We start from the raw sequence: 24,997 nt of genomic DNA on the forward strand, positions 1-24,997 counted from the left end.
AACCTCATATTGAATTGCTTTAGCATGAAGTATATTGCAAGTTGTTCTCCCTCTGTAGACCCTGGTCTTATAGGCTACAGCTGTACAGATACTTGATTGTATAAGTTTTGTCTTTGAACACAATGCATCATGTCAAATATTCTCTTGTTTTACATTTTAGGCATACTATATATTTTTATGTAAAGGAAATGTTCCATATATATATATATATATATATATATATATATATATATATATATATATACACACACACACATGCACACCATGTGCTAGCCCTGCTGCATAAACAGCTGTGCACATGCCTATGTGCTCAGTGTAGCAATAGTAGCGTATAGTACCTCTATAATGGTCAAACCATGCTCTGGGGCTGCAGTAGCCATGACGGATGGACTCCGATCACTTCAGGATAATAATGTTTGTTTCACTTTGTCCAGTAGAACTGAATCCCAGCACCACTCATTTGACAACTGTTCATCCATGTTTATTCACAAAATACTATGTATTGTATAATAGGCTGCCCCTTCCCAGTATGTGCAATGGTCAGTTTCATAACTCCAATGTAGAATAGTCCAACATTTTGTATGTTTTATACATCTCATAACAGTTTCAGGTGTAGATTCTTTAAGATCTTTAAATTAAATCTCTCCATAAATATTTAATGACAAGAATTAAAGTAATCACACAAAGTTGCATCAAGCTGATGAAAAATATACCATGATTTATACCTTTTCTATGAAATATCTGTATATAGTTTATGTGCATGTTTTATGTTTTATACCTGCCTCTGTAAATCTATTTTTATTTTTATTTTCCACTTCTACAGCTTTATTCTAAAGAGTTATTTAGATTCTGTCTAAATATATTTATCTAGTTAATGTATTTAGTCTCTCACTATTATTTTCGTTCATGTTTTCTTTATTCCAATCACTTTTATAATTTTAAAAGGTAAACATCGGGATTACAACGGATTAAACTTCAGAAGAAAATTAGAATGTGTAGGTTACAGTATATTATAATAGGAATCTACTATTATATGAACATAAATACGACAAACACACAGTGGAAGTATTGCAACATTACATCCTTAATTTGCATGGCCTTGCCAATAGAAATAGAAAGAAATATCCTCATATTTTAATATAACAGCAAAAGTCAAATGCACACCTCGCGCATGCGCAGAGTGGCTAGCACACCTTCGTTCCCATGTCAATTTGTAGTTAATAAATCTGAGCATCAGGGAAAGATGAACGGTAGGATCGCTCGAGATTAGTTTTGACGTCGTCGCGCAGGTTTAATTATAGCGAGTTTGCATTTTACTCTAAAAGCACTTTTTTTATTAAGCGAGTATTATTTTTTAGCTTTCGATAGTCATTGTTTTAAATGACAGCATGTTACCATCTTCTAACAGGGTGAAACTTAACCGAGTGGCGTTCAAAGACCTTGTTCGGCAACCAGTGCCGCGACGGAGACGACTCCCGAAGTCGTTCAATAATGTTACCACTGACTCCAAAAAACAAGAGGAAAACCAACTAGTTTCTGAACCAATGTCGATAAAAGACACGACCTCCGTCCCTAGCAGCAATGAACCTGTCCAAACCTCTAAAACAGAACAATTGGGCCCAGAAAATGTGACCGATACAACCGGTAACATCGCTGACGGAGAGCCGGAGGAGAATTGCGTAGGTACGCAGAAGGCAAGGAGAAGAAATCATTATCAGCCATGCAAAGGGAATGGTAGTGTGGTGGTTAATGAACAACAGGGGCCGTACACTAGAGGCAAGTATCAGCAGAGCAAACCAAACACAAGGAGCAAGTTGCACAGCCTCAAAAAGTTCTGCAACCTCGGACTGAGGTTTACTTGTTGGCTGTGCACTGGCTCTGCTTCAGACAGTGCATTATTTAAACGGACAGAGATCCGCCGCCGTGTAAAGCCGAGGCGCACAATGTCTTCTTGTCAAATGGAGTTGAGTAGCGGGGCCCCCTTGACCACAAGCAAGGCTACAAAGAATAAGACTCTGGTAGATCTAAAGTCTAATGTGGACAAATCTTCTGGTAGTTGTAAATCCAGACATGGGAAAACTCGTGTGGCCCGTGTTGCTAAAAGTGGCAGGGACAGAGCTAGAAAGGGTGGGAGCAAAGTGAAGGCCAGGCCCAATGGGTGTGATCCTCCTCAGCCTGCTGCTTCTGCTGCTGTTGCAAATACAAGACAAGTGCAAACGGGAACACGGTCGATACCCACTGGATTGTCAAGTAAGGTGCACTTTAGGCTAAAGTCTTTAGCCGTGTTATTTGCTTACATTTGGTTAGTTGACAATCAATAAGCCTGTACAATAACTGGCATAACTGTCCAGCTAAGTTTTTAATTGAGGATATTTTGGTAGTTAAAAGCTTTTAGCTAACTTTTGGCTAATTGTGTGTTGGAACGTGCCAGATGCTAAGCTAACGGCAAGGCTAAATCCTATCCTCACTTAACTAATTGAAGTGTTTTCTGTCAGTGGATAACGTAGGGATAATGTATATAATAAGTAACTTAAAACATAAAAATCAGCTAGCTACAGCCCCCATATATGTATATATATTTTTTTAAATACTGAATTAAATAAGCTGCCAACTTGGCAGCTAATAGCAGTGGGGGAACGCCCTTCATGTCAGCTCACATTAACTGCCATGTTCTGCTAAGATCCTCTGCAAAATACTAGCTTAGACCTTTGGGGGTGTTAAAAGATTACTTTTGGTAAGCCACAGCTAGATTGTTGATTTGTTGTGTCTTGGTCAGACTGAGCTGGATTTACCAATTAGATTTTTTGGTTGCTTGATTGATTATAAGGCTAGTTAAATGTTACATATTTCCATTGGGATGGTGTAATTTTCTCCACTCCAGTTTACCATATTGAGACAAAGTTGATTTAAAATTATGGTTTATTGGTGTTTCCCCATTTGGGGTTGTCTTATCCACAGTCCAGAAGACAGTCCCAGATAACTGATTTGCTAAACCAACAAGTTAGGAAACTAAACCGTTTGACAACTCCTCCAAGAAAGCATACAGCTCACCTTTTGTGTGGCTTGTCCGAGTTTGTTTTTGACTGTGGAATGGGCTCATTACTGCTCCTTGTAGCTGATGAGGGGGTGCGGAGAGGACAACCACTGCAGCTGCACTTTTTCGCCAACTGCAGTGGATGTTTCCCACATTATAACACTTAGTAATAGAGAGTAATGAACCCATTACGGCTTGGCGGATCTGAATGAGGTGAACAAGATGCTGCACTAGAAAAAACTGCTTTGGCAAGCCACACAAAGGTGAAATTCATGCTTTTATCAAAAGTGTTTTATGAGGGAAAGGACTTCACAGAGGAGGATTAACAGGTTGATTTGGCAAATGCGTGTCTTGGTAACAACTGATAAAAGCCGCTCCCCTAAGCTTTTCGTCTCATCAACTGTCTCCCACAACCACCAAAAAACATCTTGCTATGCTGATAGATTGGGTTCTCCTTAGTGCTTATTAGTTACAGATAGGGACTGATTATCTACTTAACAATTTTTTGTTTCCACTTGCAGACATTGATAGAAATATGCACCCAAGCCCCACAGGACTTGCTGGTTCAGAAGGATCTTTGAGAAGAGCTGTCAGAGCCTCCAGCTGTGGTGACCGTAAATACATTTACTCTCAGCAGAAGACATTGTGTGAGCAAAGACAAAAAAGCAGTAGCCCAGGGCCAGAGCAGTCTATGGTTGATTTTAAGATCAAGAAAGGAAATCCATTCACTGAGACCTCTAAGAAGATTATCATATGGATAGACCAGTATCCGAAGGTGACGCTTTGCGACGTAGCTCAAAAATGTGATGCTTTTAGTCGTGATTGCGGCTATGTGTTACCGGATGTTCTCAAAACCAAGGTTGTGCGTTGTTTCAAACAGGACATGAGAGCTTGTCCAAGAATTCAGTCTGAGAAGAGCGTCTGTCTGTCTCAGAGCCTGACTGAACACCAAAGACACCTGAAAAAACGCACAGATGTGCAGATTTCATCAAGTCATACCACGTGTCATTCCCTCGACAGTTGGACAAGTGAAGGCTCTGCAACTTCTTCTGCTTCTTTTTTACTAGGTGGAGATACACAAAAGGGGGAGTGCAGGACTGGCATGTTGGACAGAGATGTTGAGGAGGATCCTGGTCCAGGATCTTGCCTAATGGGATCTGAGATTCACAGGGACAAAAGAATAAAGCTTGGGGATAGTGTTAAAGATGGGAGTTTGCCATCCACTCCAAATTTAGAAAGCATCCGTTGCAAAGACCCAGCAAAAACTGACTCTAGGGACAAAGAGAAAACATGCCATTGGATGTCTGCTGACAGTCAGTCATGTTTAGAGCATGAGGTTGGGGGCAGCAGCTCTTTTGGCTCAGCTGTGGAAGAAAACGGTGTCCACAAGAAACCTTGTTGTGAGCTTGACAATCCCACAAAAACCGATGCAGCGCAAATGTCATCAGAACTGTTCTGTCAGAGTAACGAGGAGGACACGCATAACCTAGAGTCATTCACCTGCCAGAGAGTGAGGGCCTATCTCAGAAAAACAAAATTTTCTTGTGCACGCACATACATGTCCTGGCCCTTCTCTAACAGTGGCCAGACCCTTACAGTACATACAGGTACCACAGGCTGTCCAGACTATCCATCAGCTAGACATGACAGCAACTCTCCATTAGATCAAAATCAGCCATGTTCATCCAACAACCGAACCAATGACTTGCTCCCAGATGCACCTACAGACGCCTCTTCAGGCACAGCCCACCAGGTTTCTCAACAAAACGGAGAGAAGCGGGAAGAGGATGGAGAGAGCATTTTAGCAGGGAGAAATGAGAAAACGGATGGTAATATGTCTTCATCCTCTTCGGAGTTTGCAACTCACGTCATGGGGGCAAAAGAATCATTAGTAGGTCTTCCCTCAGATACTGCTACCCTTTCCAACCCAAGTCAGCATGGAGGAGAGTCTGACACTGACACAGTCTCGGCCTCATCTCCACCAGTTAATGGACCTGAAAGTGACCGCTCCATGTCGACCCCTTCCCCCTCAGCACTTGGCCTGGTTGACTGGGAAACTGCCACTACTTTGTCTCCCGTGTCATCTCCATTTACACATGGTTTGAGCAGCCTGTCGGCCACACCATCCCCTCTCCCACCTTCATCGTCCCTACTGAAGAAAGTCCGAGGCGTTGAGTTGGCTGAGGCTCATTCTGCAAGCGCGTCACCCACATGTACGGTCAAAGCTGTAGAAAAAGCATTGTTCTACTCTGAAGAAACCCAAATGACTTCATGGACTCCTCCAAACAACTCTGACGCCTTTGAATCATGTGATTCCTCCCTCCTGCTCCCTCAAGATGAGCAAGAAAGTGACGAAGGGATTCTCACAGGCAGGAGTCCACCAATACTGGAGCCATATTATAATACAAGCCCCTTTAACCATGCTCTTTTAAAGGAGAGATCATTGCATAACATCCGCACAGAAAAGTGTGTAGAAACGGGCTCAAATGAGTTTATGCTTCCACCACTGCTCTCTCCTGTCACTTCACCACAACGGCGCCCTAGAAAAAGCCTCCTGCCCCAAAGCCCAGGCTGTTCAGATGAAGAGAAGGAAATCATCAACAACAGAAAACACAAAATATTACCTGGATGTCACACTCTACACACTGTGAATAGCAATAATGAAAACTCGGATAACATAAATGATCTTGAGCATGGTAGTGAAGAGATGGAAGAAGTCTCAACAAATAACAATGTGGATGATGGTAATGATGAAAAGGAAACCCAGGATGGACCTGGTTGTGAATATGATGTGGAACAGGGTAACAAAAAATCAGAACAAATTCCCTCTGACCCCAAAATAAAGGAAACTCTTACCTCGGGTGCTCTGACAAAACCCAGCTCTTCTCCCAGCAGTGATGACGATGATGGTGGAGCCTTCGGTGATGAGAGACAGGCCTGCTCTACTAGAGAAGAGGGATCTAGTCCATCTGAAACAGCAAGCAGTGAAAGTGATGAAACCAATGCAGAGGCAGCTGGGGATACTCAGTGTGGCATTTTGGATGAGTTCACAGCTTACGAACAGGATATCCTGCTTGTTGATGTGATCCAGGACGACCCAGAGCTGTTTGAAAATGTTCCCCAGGAAAGATTGCTGAAACTAGGTCCCACCAGGGCTACTGAGTCCCCTAAAACCAGACCTATTGGAGTGGTGAAAACGCGGTCGCCAAAGATCGGTGAAGCATTTCTGGAGTTAAAACAAAGGTAAGCTCTCACATTTGATAGCATTTCCTTACAGTCACCGATTTTAGTTGTGTATTTAACAATTATTACAAATGAAATAAAAATTAAATCTTATTTGTGTTTCAGCTTGACCCCAGTTCACTGCGACAGTCCTGATATCACAGGTATGACCAGTTCACCAGTATGGGAAAAACAGAGCAGTGATGAGTCATTTTAAGAGAAAAGTTAAAAACCTCTTCAACAGAAGATGTATTTAGTGTACATTTCTGATGCTTAATTCTGCTTGCAGGCATAGCTAATGTCCCTATATCAAGTTCGTAACCTTATGTAAAAAAGAAAAAGTTTTTTTTTTTTTTTTTTTTTTTTTTTTTTTTTTTTTTTTTTTTTTTTTTTTTTTTTTTTTTTGTGTGTGTGTGTGTGTGTGTGTGTGTGTGTGTGTGTGTGTGTGTGTGTGTGTGTGTGTGTGTGTGTGTGTGTGTGTGTGTGTGTGTGTGTGTATTTTATCCGAAGAGCATGTCATGATTGTTTTATTTTTTTTTTATTTCGGTGTGCATTTTACAGATGAGAGCGACAGCAGGCCATGGAGACCTCAGTGTAGCAGCACTTCTTCTGAAACGCAAAGCAACTCATGGCCTGCTACAGAACAGCAAACCAAAAACTTGGTAATGTAGTGGGTTTAAAGTTGTGTCATGTAGTGGACAAGTTTCCCGGGACTGTCTTTCAGCCTGTTACTGCAAGGCACAAAACATAAACAGGGTATTTTCTGCAGAAATGCCCCCTGTGCCTAACCTGACTCCGCCAGATGGATTGCTTCGCATTTGCTCGGCATATCCATCTGGGAACTTTCCGTTGGAGAACCTTTGGGAAGGGGCGAAAATACTGGTTAGCTGATTGGATGAACCATCTGTCTATCACCTATGTTGGTGATAGACGGGCCAAAACAACCAATCAGATCCACGAAGCGGGAAAATACAACCACAAGCCCGCCCCTGCTGCTGCAGGCAAAGCATAGCTCGTTAGCTCAGCAAGCAAGCAACGTGTCGGTAAAGGATATTTGCCGTTTGTAACGAGAATTTAGGAATAAAAGGCACCATTTCAGGTTCCTGGACCGTATTTCAAAAGAAGGATCCAAGAGAAAAAAAGCATTAGCGAGTGGCTAACAGAATTGGGGCTACCGCTGTCTGAAAATACTGGTTAGCTGATTTGATAAACCATCTGTCTATCACCACCTAACCCACCTCAAAACCAACGCTGATTGGCCCGGTCGTTTGGCTAACGGCTCCAAATTTTCTCTATCTCAAGATGCCAGACTGATCTGCGAGTGGAAAACTGGAGCTCGCGAGATCAGGACGGTCTCACGAGGCTACTCTGTGCCTCCCCACACTAACATTACAAAAACTAAATAACCTTTCAAAATAATAGTCCTAGCTTAAAGCTTCAGTGCGTAACTTTTTGATATTAATGAATGTTCGTTACATTCAAGCCATTGCCAAAATGAGTTGCTACAAATCTAAAGACTATCTGCTCCACACAACTCTCTCTGTATTTACTCAGTATGGCTGTGTTCAGAAGATTATGACTTTCCCGTGAAGATAATTACCTCTTCTGAAGAGTCTTATCATGTTTTTTTAATCCTTGAACAGGGTCAGCCTGATGCCAACAACAATCATGTCATCGGAGTCCTAGAGAGGTAGCTGTTTGCACTAGGGCTGTGCTCGATTGACGAAATTGTTAGTCGACTAACACTCATTCAATTGTATCGACTAATCGATTAGTTGATTTAATCGACAGATCTGTAAATCTGAGTTTCTCCGCAAACAGTCATTCAAAAACACCACTTTAATTCTTGTTTTTACCAGAGATGTGCTCGTACGTTTCTTGAAAAAAGCATAAAACATGACTAATCGACTAAAGAAATCTAAGTTGACTAAGACCAAAACGACCGATTAGTCGACTAATCGACTAAGAGGGAGCAGCCCTAGTTTGCACACGTCGCACAATGAAACATTTCTTCGGCCCACTTAATCTGTCTTTGTTATGATAACCACTGTGTTTATGTCCTGTGATAGGGGCCGGCTCATTCAGCCAGTAAACTCCCTCCGTAATCCCATCCCTCCACTTATTACCACAAGAGATGGTGAGGGGTTCAAACTGGTGTCACTTGTTATCTTGTTTGCATGGATAATACCTAATTTTGTCATTCATTTGCCAATGCAAATGCTACCTCCAGAGTTCTGGGTATGACTGTTCCTTTGCTCCTCTGCTCTCTCCACAGCGCCATGGATCCCAAACTCAGCAAACATCACAGCATTCAAGCGACCGAAATCTAATGTTGTAAGTAGGACTGTGCAATTAATCGAAATTTAATCGTGATTATGATTTTGGCTCCCAATGATCACAAAAACAGAATAATAGAGAAAAAACATTATTTAGCTCATTACATTTTGCAAGTAAACTCTTATTTTCTTATTTTCAAGTTTAAATAGGAAAAGTATTACGGCAAATTTCACAGTTGTATCTGTTTTTTTTACTGTTGATTTATTTAACTTTTTCCACAGTTTTTTTTTTTAAGTTCAATAATTGCAACATCTTTCCAGAAGTTAACGAGCAATCGTGTCAAATTATCGTGATTTCAATACTGACCGAAATAATCGCTATTATGTTTTTTTCCATAATCGAGCAGCCCTAATTGTAAGTGTTCCATCAAATAAAGAACAGTCACTGACTTCCCACAAAAAGGCCTCATTTATAAACATTTATTGACTTTAGATTATATATTATATATTAGGATTATATTTTCTAGTTATTCCAAAGAATCGGACCAAAATGAGTCAGTGCTACATATACTTAACATAAAAATCTTACTAAGTACCTAAAAGAATGCAGAAGGACGTGATATAGTTCCTACTGTATGCCAGGTATCATCTCTGTTCTTTTGATATGAAGTTAGAAATTATTTTATGAGACTTTTGTGATTTATTTTAATTATAGACAAGTTGGTATTAAGGTCTGCTTTAGAATAAATTGCGTAGCGTTGGGTATAAAATAAATTGATTACCTTGTTTAACATTGATTTAGTTTTATCTAAACAATGTGCATTGATGGAGGCAGACAATGAGTGCCCGGAGATGTATTACAAAGACGCTCAGCTTGTTAATAATATGATATTTAATAAAAACTTGTTGAATAATTCTCCTGCCACAGACTCAAAATTTATTTGAGTAATGTAGCAACTTCTCTCCCTCTCTAAACCCTCAGTACTGCAGGCAGTACTTCAGCGAGTCGCTGTCCTGCGGGTTCAAGATGTGTCGCTTCCAGCACGTGCCTGTGGACGGGGACGAGAAGGTACGCTCAAATAATATTTTCATAGCTTGCCAGCATCATGCCAAACAATGAACACACCGGAGCGCTGGAAGGATCTTTACTCTCCATTTTCCTTCATCAAGTAAAGGAAATTAAGTAGACCATCAACTTTTGATTTATGAGTCAGTTATAGAACTGATGTGTAAAGCCACTGGCTGGAAAGTGGAGTCATTCTTACCCTAGAGTCACATTAGCTATAAGACAAAGCGACAGGCTGCCATTCATTTTCAATGGGAGTGGCAAGCGCGGAGCTTGTCGCTGCCACAAGCAAGGCGGGGCCGAAATAGACAAGAAGTCTATTTTATACAAATGCGACAAAGTGGACTGCCAATCGAAGTGAGGCAGCGTGAGGGCAGCGTGACGTATGTACGTTGGTTGCTCGAATCGAAGAAAATCATTCAAGGTGGCGGAAACTCTTCAGGACATCGTATTTCTGTATATATCTGATATGTTTGGCTTTTATCTCATTTATTTTGTTACTTCTATCGAGAAATAAATCCTTTTAAATCCAAAAACATTGTTCTTGTGAGTTAACAATACCTCTGAAGTGACTTTTAAGATGTGCTTGAAGGTAGCACTGGAGTTTACTGTTGCCAAGCAACCAGGAGTAGGCTGGGCACGGCCAGGAGCCCCCACAAGCGAATGCGTGTCTCTCTCTTTTGTAGCTAATGTGACTGTAGGGTTAACGCTAAAAGCTTGCAGTTGGGTGTTGATCACAGAGGAAAACACATCCTCTGTTGTGCCATAGCTGTAATTCCACTCTAAATTTCAGAATTGTGGTCACCTCACTTTTCCCCCTCTTTCAGTTGTGCATTGAAACGGTGATACGGTTCACCAAAAATCCAACGTGTCTTCAAAAAGCAGGTGAGTTTTTAATGTATCCAATAGTTTAACCCTAAATGGGCACAGTTTATACTGTGTTCATGGGGGATTATACATAGAGTGTGAATGTTACTCCTAAGCAAGTGCCTTTGTTTGAATGTCCATATCATCTCTCCCCCTAAACTCACTGTTCTCCTTTTACCTTTTTTTTTTTTTTTTTAAACTTTGCTGCATTATCTGTCTTCTCTACCTGTCTGACTCCATGGGTGTCTGTCTCCAGGAGCTGTTTTTACAGGCTACTACCAGAACAACCCACCAGGAGTGTACTTCTCCATCCCGGTGCTTCTGTCACTCCTCTGGGCTCTGCTCAAAGCTGGCATGGTGTCTGATGTCTTCTCAGTCCTCAGTGTCAGCTTGGATCACAAGATTGTGGTCAGTGTGGTTTTCATCCATCTTTTAACAACAATGTCATGCTGCAGTACACTGTGTAGTCCAGTAGAGGGCTATTTGGTATGTGCAGAGAAGCACTAGATGGTTACATATGGTTGCACGTGTATTCAAATTAGCCATTACCACTATAGGCATATAAATAATAATATTCCTCTCTTACTAGCCTGGCCATGAGTTCTTGTTGGCCCTCTTTAACATTGTGAGAGAAAAGGGTCTCATCGGTGTTGTACCTGAACTCATGCAGCTCACATTCAAGGTATCTCGACTTCTGCACTCTTAACTTACCGTAGGGCAGTAGGATCTGTATGTTATTATTTTTTGTATATTGGAAAATGTATTGTGCATATATGTTCACAGATGGCCGGTGCCGGCCTAGTGCTGAGTTTGGACTGCCTTGACTGTGTGAAAAACACTCCTGAGTTCCAGCAGACAGTCAATCCAAACTCACTTACGTCTGGTAACCACAAGTAAGTGGATCTTCAATTCACATCGCTCTTCAACAAAAGTAGTTAATTATCATCCATACTTATTTCTGACTCTTATTTCTGAAATGTTGCATTATTTATTTTTCTTTTTGGACAAGTTGTGTAAGTGGCTGACTTTAACTTAATAACTATCTTTGTATGTATTGTAAAAGGTTACCCACCAGTGCACGCTTTCCAGAGTACCTGAACTTGGCCCATTCCATTGTGGAAATAGAGGTTTGTTCTTCTCTCCAGAAGATTACCTTTGTCAACTTATTCAAGGATGAAATTGTTTTGTGTTCCATCTGTCATTGTATTCAGGCCTGCCTTTATCTTTCAGCTGTGTACCAAGCAAGAGGACTGGAGGCGGATGGGGGTGGTTTTCAGGTCCATCTGCCAGTCCAGCAAACATCCCAACCAAGTGGGGCGAATCAGCGGTCGCATTGCCATAGCGCTCCTGTCTGAGAGCAAAGACAAGTTGTCACTGCCCTTTGTTGCTTTCGCTGAGACAGGTGAGACCTGTGACTTTGTCTGTCGGTCTGTCTCCAAAACATAATTGCTGATAATTTGATTATTCTGATTTTTAGTGTGTCAGAATGAAGGTGAGGACAGCCGGATCACGAGCTTTTTAGGCAGAATTGGAGTCTCTCTCATGTTAAGATACCACAAAACGCATCAATGGGCTAAGGTAAATAAACAGTCTTGGTGTGTTTTCACACCCTTGTCTCTTATTTACATCTGGGCCTGTATTCACAAAGCCTTTTTATCTTAGCACTCGGAGGACTCCTAAATAGCACTGAAAGTTTCTAGCATCCCTGATTTAACATGAAACAAAAAGTAATACAGGCCACTGACTAGTCAAATATTTACTAGTTGAAGCTATAGTGCGTAGTTTCTGTCCCATGCGGAATTCTAAGTAATAACTGTAGGCACATCAACATGGTACAAGCCTTCTGTGATTGCGCACCACCCCCACCCCTCCTCCACAAAGTTACTTGTAGACAAGGAGGACACAGAGGCTTAAAAACACATGATGGACTCTACAGAAGAGGTAATTATCTTCACTTGATTTTCTGCGCGTGAAAGTCGCCGGACGACACCAGTTTCGGAACATAGCCATAATGAGAATTGCAGAGAGTTTTGTGGAGCTGATAGTCTTAATTAGCTTTGTATCGACTCATTTGGCAATGGCTTGAATGTAACGGACGTTCATTAATATCAAAAAGTGACGCACTTGTGTGCACTTAAGTGTCAGCTTCTTACATCTGGCAGCTCATAAAAAATTAGTAGGGTAGTAAGAGAGTAGTAATTATCAGACTACAATAACTATGGCTGAAAGTGAGAGGTGCAAACGAAAACCAAACTGGATGCAAGAACAGCTTTTACTTCTTGCCCAACTTGTGCATGAGAGGAAGGACATTATTAAAGAAAAATAATTCAAAATGTTGGCGTGATTACGAGGCGGATTGCCAGTAGCAATTGTTTGTGATTTCATCCTAGTCACTTAGGAGTCCTCCCGACTACTTCTAACTCTTCACAGATTTAGGAACTGGTATACTCTATATACTAGAGAACTACTAGAGTAGACTATACTGGAATACTCTTAGACCAAAAATGTAGGAGTCTTAAAATTAGGACTTGCACGCACAAATTATTATTTTTAAAGTAATTCCTAAATCAACAAGTTGGGAGCTACTTTTAGTCTAAAGATGTTTTGTGAATACGGCCCCAGATCTCTGTCATAACCTGCCAGCCACCTCGAGTCAGGACGGTCCTGGAAATGATGTGTGTGCCTGTTGCACAACATTCATGATGCAGGGGCTGTCTTGACTCAACAGAGTTTATGTAGCCAGCTATGATCTCTGTGTTTTTAAATGTAAATAGCTTGCTAGATTACATTTTAACAACTTGATTTCACAAAAACTGTTTTTTTATGTTATAATTAGTCACAGAACATCACATTTAAAGCAACACTATTTAAGTTTTTAGCTGCAGCTGTAGTTCCAATGAGACAACCTGTAGGGGGACAGTCTTGTCTCATTGGAACTACAACTCGCATTGGGTAGTGCGAGTTGTAGTTCCAATGAGACACCCTGTAGGGGGACAGTCTTTGGAACTACAACTCGCATTGGGTAGTGCGAGTTGTAGTTCCAATGAGACAACCTGTAGGGGGACGGTCTAAAAGTTACATAGTGTTGCTTTAAGATGCAGTAATGTTGCTTTATTTTGTGTGTGTGCATGTAAGGGTCGTAGGGTGGTGGAGGTGCTGTCCATTTCCAAAGTCAACTACTCCACACTGAAGGGTTTGTTTGGGAATGAGGATGGAGCAACACGCTGCTACCTGGTCACCGTGGCTACTGAGCTCTTTCTCCTGAGTGGCAGCTTGGAGGGAGCTCTAAACACACTCCGAGGTAATGGCTCTGACCCTGGAGTAAATGGGTAGCCGCGATTGGCTGGCCTGACCATATAATGCATCAAAATGTAACCTGTGTTTCTACTCCGTGTAAGCACCCAGTTTTGCACCCAGGGGGGTACACATTTCGCATGGTGGTGACATGTATGGCAAGCTGTTTTAACATTTAATAGAACCACACTCCTATCTTTATAATTACCTAATTAAAATTATATAAGAATGGTAATTAAAGATATCCACAATAACATTCTTACTAGTAGAATGTTTAATTTGATTGTCAAAACTAAATTCAAGATATCTTTAAATCCTTAAAGAGAAAATTAGCTGTTTTTAACATTTAATAGCTAGACTGGATATTTTTTGCAGATATCCTTAGTTCAATTCTTCCTAAAGCCCTATTCACAAGGGATTAGTACCATCTGGGGAGCTCGTGGGATTTAGAAATTACCCCCATCTGAACAGGATTTTGAGTCTGAAATGGAGTAGGACGCTGATGTAGCTTAGTCTGTTACAAACATTACAACAAATCAAGATCTTAATAGATTACCATTTAATGGTAACAGCCCTATGCTATACCCATACTGTATACTGTTTTTTGTTGGATTTTTTGGATAGGTCTTTTTGTAGATGAAACTTCTATCTGTTAAAATATGCCTTTTGAAAAGTGTTTACTTTTTGTTTATGCATCTCTTAATTCAGAAAACAAATGGTTCCTGAGTTCGTGCTCGTGGCCGTGTGAGCCTGCTGATCTGGAGAGCAGGAGTCGTGTGTTGATGCGTCTGGCTGAGAAAACGTCTCACAGAGACACGCTGGAGGTCCTCTGTAATCTCCCTGGGCTCAAGGAGCCAAACGGTGAGAGGGGAAAAAATATTGTCATTGCTTGTAATGTTCAGAATCCCAGTTTCATCACTTTGAGTCAAATATGCTATAATATACCTGTACGTTAAGAGAAACATGTATTAGACACATAGACTGTTAATATTAATGGACAATGCATCCGGTTCGGCGAAGTGCTGCAAATGCGGAAATGCCTTAAACCTGCATTCTATCTGAATTCCAGCGGGGGGGGGGGGGGGGCACGTGCGGTTGCAAAAGGAGGTCTGTTTCTGTAGAAGTCTATGAGAAAGTGAGCCACTTCTCACCTCTTAATTTGACCTCATTACTCATTTTCATAATGAGTTTATGATCTCAATCGCTAGTTTTAAGTCTTCTGCAATACAGAATGATGTTCATTTTTTGAATTATGGTCTCATTGATTTTAATATTGGCGATAAAGCAGGGGGTGTTTTAGGGCGTGGCTATGATATGATTGCCAGTGAAAGTGTGTAACGTAAGAGTGTAAGGGCTCCTCCCTCTCGTCTAAAATCGTCACATCCACAACCATGATGGCTGTGCCTGTAACGGCAAACTCGACTACTCATAGCAGATCTCCACAAACCAATGGGTGACGTAAAACATGCGCTGTCCATTAATATACAGTCTATATTAGACAGTACCAAGACCCATTTGATTGGGGCCCAGACCTGTCACTTGTTTGACTCTGTTGTGAATGACAGAAGTCAAACCTACGAGCTCGGTACACTTTCCAACCATTTCATAATGACTCACAGTTCAGGGAAATCGACTTGCTTTTTACTATAATCCTTGGCAGCAATTGCTGTAGTGTTGCTTGCCTGTCAGCAAATTTGAATAGCAAAAGTAAGGAGCACCAAACATTGTTAGCAATTGAAATACAAGCAGCATCTGAGAAGCAATGTCTGCGGAGTGGAGAGGGGTTCACCCTAACCCATAGGTAAGTACACTAGTTGTACTGGTGGTAGGTACTAGAGCTGTCAATCTACTAAAATATTTAATCACGATCAATCGCCAATTAATTGCACATTTTTTTTATCTGTTCAAAATTAATAAGTAAAAGTATTTGTTACTCTTGTCAACATGGGAGTAGACAAATATGCACGCTTCATGCAAATGTGTATATTTTTTTGTAATATAACATTTGTAATAGTCTGACATATTTATATCTCTCTGGTCATGTTTAGTGAAAATAATTGCAGTGTATGCATCCGCCTCTGTCTGTAGTTACCACTCAGCCTCACTCACTGACTTTCCCACAGCACGATCTGATTGGTTACCTGTCACAAGTAATAGCCAATCAACACCACTGAAGGCTGCTGTGCCACAGACTCAAAGCTGCTCCGGTGAGCGAGCACAGTTATGTATGTGTTGAACCTAAAAGGCAAATATATTACAAAAGTTTCAATAAGCGTCAGAATGCTGTATGCTGAAGCTGGAGCACGGAAAAAGAAAATCGCAAAAGGAAAACAGTGGTTACTGGATGTTAAAGGAACACGCCGACTTATTGGGAATTTAGCTTATTCACCGTAACCCCCAGAGTTAGACAAGTCGATACATACCCTTCCCATCTCCGTGCGTGCTGTAAAGCAGTCTGACGGCTCCAGCAGCATCAGCCCATCACAGAACATGCAGGTGAATGGTTCCAGTAATCCTACTGCTCCGAATAAGTGACAAAATAACACCAACATGTTCCTATTTACATGTTGTGATTTGTAGAGTCACAGCATGTCCAAAAACCAACATAACATGAGACACAGCCGTCTTCTAACAGTAAACAAACTGGGAACTATATTCTCAGACAGGCTTGCTGCAAGCATATCACTCCGCCCAAGTACTATATTCTTCCGCCTGAGAATATACAAATACTCTACAAATCACAACATGTAAATAGGAACATGTTGGCGTTATTTTGTCACCTTTGTCACGATTAGGAGCAGTAGGCTAGTTGGAACCAGTTACCTGCAGGATCTGTGCTGGGCTAAGCTAATGCTGGAGCCGTCAGAGTTACAGCACGCACGGAGATGAGAAGGGTATGTATGGACTTAATGGAATAATCTAAATTCCCAATAAGTCGGCGTGTTCCTTTTAAGTTCTATAAGTAAGAGAGCTGCAAGGAGAGAAAGAGGGACCCTTCCCTTTATCTTTATAAGAATATAGTGAACATGAACGCCCTTACCATTAAGTCCATTAAACATGGTTAAGTTGTTCATTATCAAAATCTGTTTTGCCCGTTCACAAACTTGTCCTTTTTCATGAATATTTACCACCACCATCAATTCCAAGTATTCCTTTTGGCTTGAAATTTTACATTCGCATTCGCATGAACTTACACACACACACACACAGACACACAGACACACACACAGACACACACACACACACACACACACACACAGACACACACACACAGGACCTTATAAGAGACTCCCGTCTGCAGTGTAGTTCATTCACTTCACTGACAAACGAGAGAACTGGACAGTTACACCTGGCTTCATGATCAATTGTAACCAAACTTGCGGAAATGCAAAAAGCTAAAACAATTGTGGCGTTAAAACAAATTTGCATTAATGCAACAATAAAGCGACAGCTCTAGTAGATACTGTACGTAAAGCTAAAAGATAACTCCCAATGTGTTTCTGGCTACAGCCCTCGATATAATTGAATGTAATTGTATGTTTTGTTTTCCTCAGACTCGGTCGATATCTCCAGGTATGGTCCTCTGTTTAACTCTCACCTGCAAGTGTGTGTGGACCGACAGATACTTCCTGTAGCTTCAGACACTGTGGACTTCATGCTCTCTAAAAACCTGGCAGTTGACAATGCTTTGCTGCAGATGCTTTTGCAGAAACTAGGCAAGCAAAACCTCTGGCTCCGGGCTCGGGAAGTCTTCAGACGTAAGTGTAACCGTCTGGTTTGTTGGCTTCTCCGCTTATATTCATACCGCTCATACACACAATTTAGGAAAAGCATAAAGGTAAGAAAAATGAATGACTTTGACAGTTGTCAAACTTTTAATTCAATGGTTACACCAATGTGTGTATTCATCAGACTCTCTGAGTGTGGGGTACTACCCAGGTGTGTCGGCTCCTCCTGGTTTTATGGCCCTGATCGTCCCCTGTCGACTGGGGGAGGTGGAGCTGGCTCTCGCCTTTGAGATGTTCATCACGGTCAACGCAACGGGCATTTTCCACCTTTCAGAGACCACCACTTCCTCTCTCAGCATCACTCTCAAAAGGTAACGTGTGTGTTTGTTTGGGGGAACACTGGTTGCATGGTGTGATCTATATTAGAGGATGGATACCCGAACCGAGCCCGCCGGGTTCGGACAGATGTTTGGAAATGATGTTCAGGTCGGGCTCGGTCACATCAGCGCATTAAACATTTTAAATTAAAAAAAAAGCTAATTACGTAGGTGCGCGCCTGTGTTAACGTGCGCTTGTTGCCCCATGTGCGCTGATGCGCTCATCTGTTGACATTTCCGAATGCCTTTTTACAGTTGCTTAATAAAAACGGGCTTTCCACACAAACAAACGTACATGTGTCATTAGTATGAGAAAAAAAACGAGATTTTAACTGTGTCGGGCTCAGCCATAAATATCTTAATGCCTGTCGGGCTCGGGACGGGTTCGGTTACTGCTCTGTCAGACACGGGCCGGGCTCGGACAGAAAAATGCGGCCCGATCCGCACTGTATGTACATGATGGTCCTGCTTCCTCCTCTTCCAGGACTCAAAGCTGTGAGAGCGAGTACCTCTCCGCTGGTAGCCGCATCCTCTCTGCAGCTTGCATCCCTCAGCCCAAACTAATTGTTCACTACACGGCAGTTAACTCGTCACAGGATCAAGTGTTCACACTTGACGTTTCCTCCGCTCGATGCTGGCTCCGCCACAATCATTTGTGGGCCAATGAGGTGTGGACGCACTGAACCAAACGGTTATTCCCCTGCAGTATCTGAAAGTACTTAAACTTTCCTTTCCCTGGAAACCTCATATGTTCAGAGACATCAGGTGACTCAACCAATGAAATCAGGAAAACAAACGCATGAACATTTCTGTTGGCTGTACATTTGTAACACTAATGGTCATAATTTTAATTTGGCCTTTGACGAAGAAGCAGAAAATCACAGACGGACACCAGAACTTTACAAGGTTTTATTTTTATTTTCTTTATTTATTTTTAACAAAAGATAACTTATTTTTGTTCAAATTTGTTTCAAAATATGTTTACGGATTTTTTTTGTTAATCGTTTCCTGAAGAGTTCTTCAAGCCAGTTTCTTTGCTTTATGTCACTCAGTGTTTGTGTGCTTTACTATTTGAAAAAATAAGTCTGTTTGGGAACAGAGTCCAGCATAATTTTGTAGGATTGTTGTTGCAAGTACTAGATTTAGTTTCTAACAACAATGTAAATAACATCTGAGTGTGTGTATATAGGTAAATATTTATAATGTTTAGTCTTTGACAGTATTAGGTTTCTGTATTATCTTATTGATTGTCAAAACCTCTATTGTTGCTTGTTCAAAAGCTGTGATTTACATTTTTTTTGTATGACGTTTTTATAAAAGAAAAACCCCATTGTTCTGAAGTTTTTGTTTCTTCACAAAATGAAAGAAAATACTGAAACAAATATTTTCTGGAATAAAAGTTAAAATGAAGGTAGCTAGTTAGAATTACACTGCCATTGTTTTTGTTTATATGGAAGGTATTACCAGCATCATTGGTCAATTCCAATTTCTTTCTTAATATTGTGGCTCTCTTCACTCACAGCAGCTGCCTTAAGTCCACAAGGGAATCAATTATCGATGACTGGGAGGGTTAGTGAAAACCCCACTACTGGAATATCAAAGTGAAAAGGGTGAACCTTTTTAGCACAATGTCCAGCTGTTACAAGTGTCCTTTTGCATTCCCAGTTGGTTGGACTAATGACAGTGCTCTAATTGAAGATAAAAATCTTTTGCATTGATGTCCACCTGACAGATGATTAGCCTATTGAGCCTTTATCCCATATGATGGTAGCTACATTTACATGGAGCCTCTCTGTCTGTACCATGGAATAATAATCAAATGGTAATTTAACCTAAATGATAATGTCCACAGGGTGCATGGCTGCTGTGACATAGCCATTGCGAATAGATAGCCTGGTCAATCAGAAGTCCGTTTGCGTTGCTGGTGATCCACCAGCACTGTTTAATCAGTTTTATGGTCTATATTATTCAGACCTACATGCTCTTCAGTGCCTTTTTAGTGAGAAAATGTGTTTGTAGTAGCTGCATTCTAAGCCAACACAACACAGCCATTTTCACATTAAATAAAAATAAAAAAGTCTCATTGGCTTAAATGCAGTTTCTCATTTCCTATGATCACATGTTTAAGTCAAAGAACTGCATATGGCTGGCATCAGCCGCCTCTCCTTGCACATCTTACCTCCGTTTCTGTGCATTTGGTTACACGTCGTCGAAGCCTAGTGTGAAGGTGTTACGGAGCAACTAAACCACCAGGGGGAAGTACTGAGCTGTGGTGTGACAGATATATACACGTGATGTGAGGCGAGTAGTGATGCAAGACATCACTAGCTAATAAAGATGTGCAGGTGATTAAAGAAGTGTTCAATAGGAGATGCTGGTGAAATTAGAAGAAAATAGACATCTGCCTAGATAATTGAAGTTAACCTGGATGATGGTAAAACTGATAGTAAAAGTCACTTTTCAACATAAAGCCCACCCATATCATAAAAACAATTGCCCAGATGCTGAAATTGTCATTCTATGGCAACAATTACAAGTCTAAGATGACCGGAGCGAAATAAAGCTCTCACAGGCGACCACTTTTGTGAGAAGCGAATATAACGTAATATAAGTAACACAGACACTGATGTTTTATTGTGGTCCTATTCAGTGCTGCAGAAAGTGGTTACTCATAGAATCATGTAGTGCACCTCCCTCCCATTTCTACACATATCTTAACAATTGCCAACAGCTACATCTAGATCTCCACCCATGTAGCAAAAACGTTTGTTTTAACATTAGGGGGGGCACATTATAACCAGGGTGTATGGGTCGTCGTCGTCCCCCCGGAAATCTGGGTGAATTTTCCTGCAACAATGTGTCTGTGCTTGCCACAGCATTTAACCCGGCCAGTTTGGGTTGTCCCCCCGTAAATTACGCATATGGTTATGTATTTTCCTACTTCCTAATATCTTTCTGAAACTTATTAAATTGTAGATGTTGTATAGGATGTTACTTACCAAAATAATATATATATATATATATATTTTTTTTTTTACTGTAGATGCACTTGAGAACATGTTTGGATGGTAATTGTTGTAGGCCTACATCCTTCACTTAAAAACACAACGTCCAAATGAAATAAATATCCTGAGTCCTAATGGTCACTGAAGTAATTCCTTTAACTTTTCCTAGTGTGTAGTCATATCTATGGTGTGTAGTGTGTGCATGCCTCAACCTTTCTAACCCCAGTGACCAGCGCTTGCACGCGCGTACGTGCAAAATGACCACACTCCCCTCACTGCCGTGAACGAGCGTTTGACGCACACCCCTTTCACCTCCCTAGGGCGGAAGTGGGTCCATTCTTTCCCCTCAATCGGATAAGAGCGGCTCGAGGACATGCAGCCCGAGCAACGCGCAACCGCGAGAGCGCCCACCTTATGTTAACGTTAATGTTAATTCCCCGAGAGTAAACGACGCCAACAACAACAACGAAGTAAGGAACGCAATTCAGGTCCATACGGTCGTTGGACCGAGTTTTCCCAGTTGTAGGGCACCATTTTCCACGCTGCGCATTCCTCCGTGCAAAGAGCCGGAGAGGAAGGGAGAGCACCGACGGACTGAACGGGCAACGAGAGCTGGAAGCGGCCTCTTTACAAGGCGGACCGGTGAATTCACCCACCAAGGCTCGTGATAGACGTCCTGTCTGTTGTTTTGGGTGTGTCGGAGTCTCCCTGTGTTTGTTTTGATGACCAAAGGCACACTATGAGACCGTTGCTTTGATGAATAATTTACGGTCTCGCTGTCCGAGGCTCGCGTTGCGACTACCAACCCAACGTTGGCTGCGCCCGACGCCGCCTGAATGGGCCCAGATGGTGGACTAGAGAGAAAAGGCACCACGGGCCTTAATTGGGAGCGCAGGAACTAAAACAAAATTATAAATACTTCGATACTCGTCTGGGTGCTGTTTCGTAGCCCCGTAGTCATGTTGCAGAGTCGGTGGGGGAGGAGAGACGGAGCCCCCACTACTTCCACGCCAATCCAGTTTCGGGTTTATTTTATGAGCCTCAACGAAGCACCATCGGACACTTTTTTTCTTTCTCGCTCATTGTAATCTTGCTGGTCTCATCTGAAAGTGTGACGCGGATGCTTCACTCACGCCTTACACAACTGAATTGATATGATCTTAACAGCCTTAGTGTTTTTCTTTTTGTTACCTCAGAACAATCTTTGAAGAACTGCCTAGCTCCTGGTTCTGCATCAGGTCAGAGTTATACAATACCGAGACAAATCATTAAGTCGATGAGCACCGTTTTCACTGTTGAACTTACTTTAATACCTCATGAATCTACCTCAAATACAACTTAATTTTCTACACAACACAACGGGCCGGTGTGTCCCCAAATAAATACCTCAACCTCATCGCTGCGCATGTTGTAAACTGAGTGTGTATTTCGGTAATGCTGCAGATGGCTTCGTTCCCAGACACGGACCTGCAGACCTGCCCGCTCTGCAAGGAGCTGTGCGGCTCCTCTGCTCCCATTTCTTCCAGCTCTTCTACCTCTTCATCTTCCTCACATACCTCATGCTCCTCCAGCCAGACCAACAGGAGGCTCCACGTCCTGCCCTGCCTCCATGCCTTCTGCAGGCAGTGCCTAGAGGGCCACCGCAGTCCAGGGGACCCGCTGAAGCTGCGGTGCCCCACCTGTGACCAGAAGGTGTGCATCTCTGAGGCCGGAGTGGACTCCCTGCCGTCCTCCAACTTCCTCTTCAGCAATCTGCTGGACGTGGTGGTGAGCTCTGAGGAGCACATTCCGAACAAGAATGGCCACCACAACCACCGGGGAGGCTTAAGTGGAGGCTCCTCTGGCTTCCATCATCCTAATCATGGAGGCCTGCTGCATCCTAACCACCTGGGAGAGCCTCAGTGCAGTTCCTGCGACGAGGAGAACCCAGCCACCTCCCACTGCCTTGACTGCCAGGAGTATCTGTGTGACAACTGTGTGCGGGCACACCAGAGGGTGCGGCTGACCAAGGACCACTTCATCGAGCGCCTGGGGGAGAACCTCCACCTGGGCCGCATCAATGTCAACAACAAGCCGGGCCAGCCAGGGGTATCGGTGTCTCTCGCCCAGTCCTTGCAGAACAACTTTGCCCTGCTGTCCCTGTTCCAGGACCACATGAGCTTCTGCCAACACCATGACAATGAGGTGAGTAGAGCATAAGAATATATCTACTGCACCTAGGAAGACCGGAAGACAGGCTGTATATGTTCATTCATAAGAAAAACACATTTTATAAATGGATGGAAATATTTGCACATCTCACAGAAATGATTATTTTTTCTTATCTATTTTTGACACATTTTGGGTGTTTTGGCTCTGTGGTGTTGAAAGTATAATTAATAACATAATATTTATTACACACACACACCCCTATAGTGTAATAGTGTTGTGTGTAGTATAGAACCATACTGGGGGCCATATGGCATTAGGTTCAAAGGGAGCTGAGTGGCTCTTCACCTAGTTCCCTGGAGACGAACAGGCACGTGTACTGAGCTGGATTTACACACACTTGTATGCGCACACACACAAACACTTATAAGCATAGACACATGCAGAGTCTGGTTAATCTGTACCACACCATCCATTCAGTACAGAGAGAGGCCCCTGTAGTAACTGCACACATGTTTCTATGACTGTTAGAAGTTCTGTCCATGGACATATTATGGATATCTAGGTTTTCCCTGATAATGGGAAAGACAAGTTGGAACTCAGGGCCCAAAGGGCTTTTTCCAGGCCATGTGATCTAGACAAAGTAAAATTCAAAAGGCCTGTAAAACAGGAAAGCAGCTTTGTCTTGGTTTAGTCATATGGTTAGGAAGAATAACAAATAGCATTGGTAGGGGGTCTTGGAATGTCATTTTTGTACCACTTCTGGTTTCTGTTGAGAAGCTCAAGGAAGTTCTCCCTGCTTCTGGATAATACACTTTTTGCCCAAAAGAGCATCAATAAGAAATTATTTTGTCTAAGATGCCAAGATCACACAGTATATTTACGTGCACTCTAATCATTCACTTAATCAGATTAATCTATCACTTAATCTATTGCAAGAGTTAAAACCATGTTAACTTTCTCACATAAACAAATTAGCAGACTTTGGGTACACATTAATCTTTCAATTTCCAGTAGCATGTGTACGCCTTGCTGCCTGTCAAACAGCGAAACACTTGAGACGTGACTGGATGCCATTTATTGTTCAACTGAACCTTGGAAAACATGCTGGCACTGCCCACTTAAAGACTCAAAATATGTCCAGTGGTGCGATACAGTATAGGAGTTGAGAGGTTCGACTTAATGAAAATATTCTCTGTTGCACGGCCTTGTGACAACCTGTTGTACACGTTTTTGATTTCCAAGAGACACAGAAGCAAATGGTTGTTCTCTACTCTACTTAATTATTTAGTGCTTGTTACGATGGGCTGAATGTAAATAAAAATGCAGCAATGTCAAGTAATTCTGTCTGCAGTTTTCTAAACTTTTAGCACCCAATCACAAAAGCCCAGATCACATTTCCAATTAACTTTTTGCCACCCCTCCCCCCCCCAAACCATTGCCAGTAAATGGGTGAGCCCAGTTTTCCAGTAAGGGCTACATTTCCACTCACTCACTCACTCACTCTGCTTCATCCCTGAGGGAGGGAATGACACAGGAGAAGGCTCGTCTTTCTTTACCTTTGAGCATTGAGCAAGCAGGGTCATTGTCCATCACCCAGCTCCACATCCATCATATGTTAAAGGTGGTTCCTCGTAGGGCTGCACAATTAATCGCAATTTTATCAAAATCGCAATATGGACTAGTAGAATATCCAAATTGCAGGGGGGGGATGAAATATTTGTTAAAGGCAAAATATGTGTGTAACCATTCTGAATGAAGTATTGTGGGGCTGCAGATGCGTCTTGTGCCTACAAATCCTACCCTACAGACTAAAGGAAAACCTCTTTGTTTGGTACGGATTCTTGCAAAAATCACACTACATGACTATAGTACAATTTTATTTGTACCTGTCGTCATTATTTTTAAAAGCTGCCTGTTTTACATCTGGCTGGGGGACTACCGATGAAAATTAGCACTTTTGAGCTAACTCTGGAACAT

The 24,997-nt window shown here is 42.0% G+C and overlaps 2 protein-coding genes across 7 annotated transcripts in view; both read left to right on the forward strand.

The window, feature by feature from the left end:
• The first annotated feature begins 1,243 nt into the window (after window positions 1–1,243).
• topaz1 (testis and ovary specific PAZ domain containing 1) lies at window positions 1,244–19,199 on the forward strand. 6 transcript variants are annotated; one of them, XM_039820014.1, is made up of 20 exons: window positions 1,244–2,250; window positions 3,556–6,277; window positions 6,383–6,420; window positions 6,818–6,918; window positions 7,900–7,946; window positions 8,326–8,393; window positions 8,532–8,590; window positions 9,515–9,601; window positions 10,426–10,483; window positions 10,722–10,873; window positions 11,055–11,147; window positions 11,249–11,358; window positions 11,529–11,592; window positions 11,696–11,867; window positions 11,943–12,043; window positions 13,601–13,766; window positions 14,468–14,620; window positions 17,314–17,517; window positions 17,672–17,858; window positions 18,349–19,199. In XM_039820014.1, exons 1-20 carry the CDS (start codon window positions 1,389–1,391, stop codon window positions 18,545–18,547), a joined length of 5,643 nt encoding a protein of 1,880 aa, XP_039675948.1. In that variant the 5' UTR covers window positions 1,244–1,388; the 3' UTR covers window positions 18,548–19,199. The 6 variants fall into 6 exon arrangements, with proteins under 6 accessions (XP_039675948.1, XP_039675950.1, XP_039675949.1 ...); XM_039820016.1 differs by having other exon boundaries at window positions 4,102–6,277; XM_039820015.1 differs by having other exon boundaries at window positions 1,244–1,776.
• Window positions 19,200–21,196: 1,997 nt separating this feature from the next.
• Window positions 21,197–24,997, forward strand: part of trim71 (tripartite motif containing 71, E3 ubiquitin protein ligase) — a 31,941-nt gene continuing 28,140 nt past the window's right edge. Inside the window, exon 1 of the mRNA XM_039820021.1 lies at window positions 21,197–23,053. Coding sequence (XP_039675955.1) covers window positions 22,304–23,053 — 750 coding nt within the window. The 5' untranslated portion in view covers window positions 21,197–22,303. The remainder of the gene's footprint in view (window positions 23,054–24,997) is intronic.

This window comes from Perca fluviatilis, chromosome 13, assembly GCF_010015445.1.
Source record: "Perca fluviatilis chromosome 13, GENO_Pfluv_1.0, whole genome shotgun sequence".
Lineage (NCBI taxonomy): Eukaryota > Metazoa > Chordata > Actinopteri > Perciformes > Percidae > Perca > Perca fluviatilis.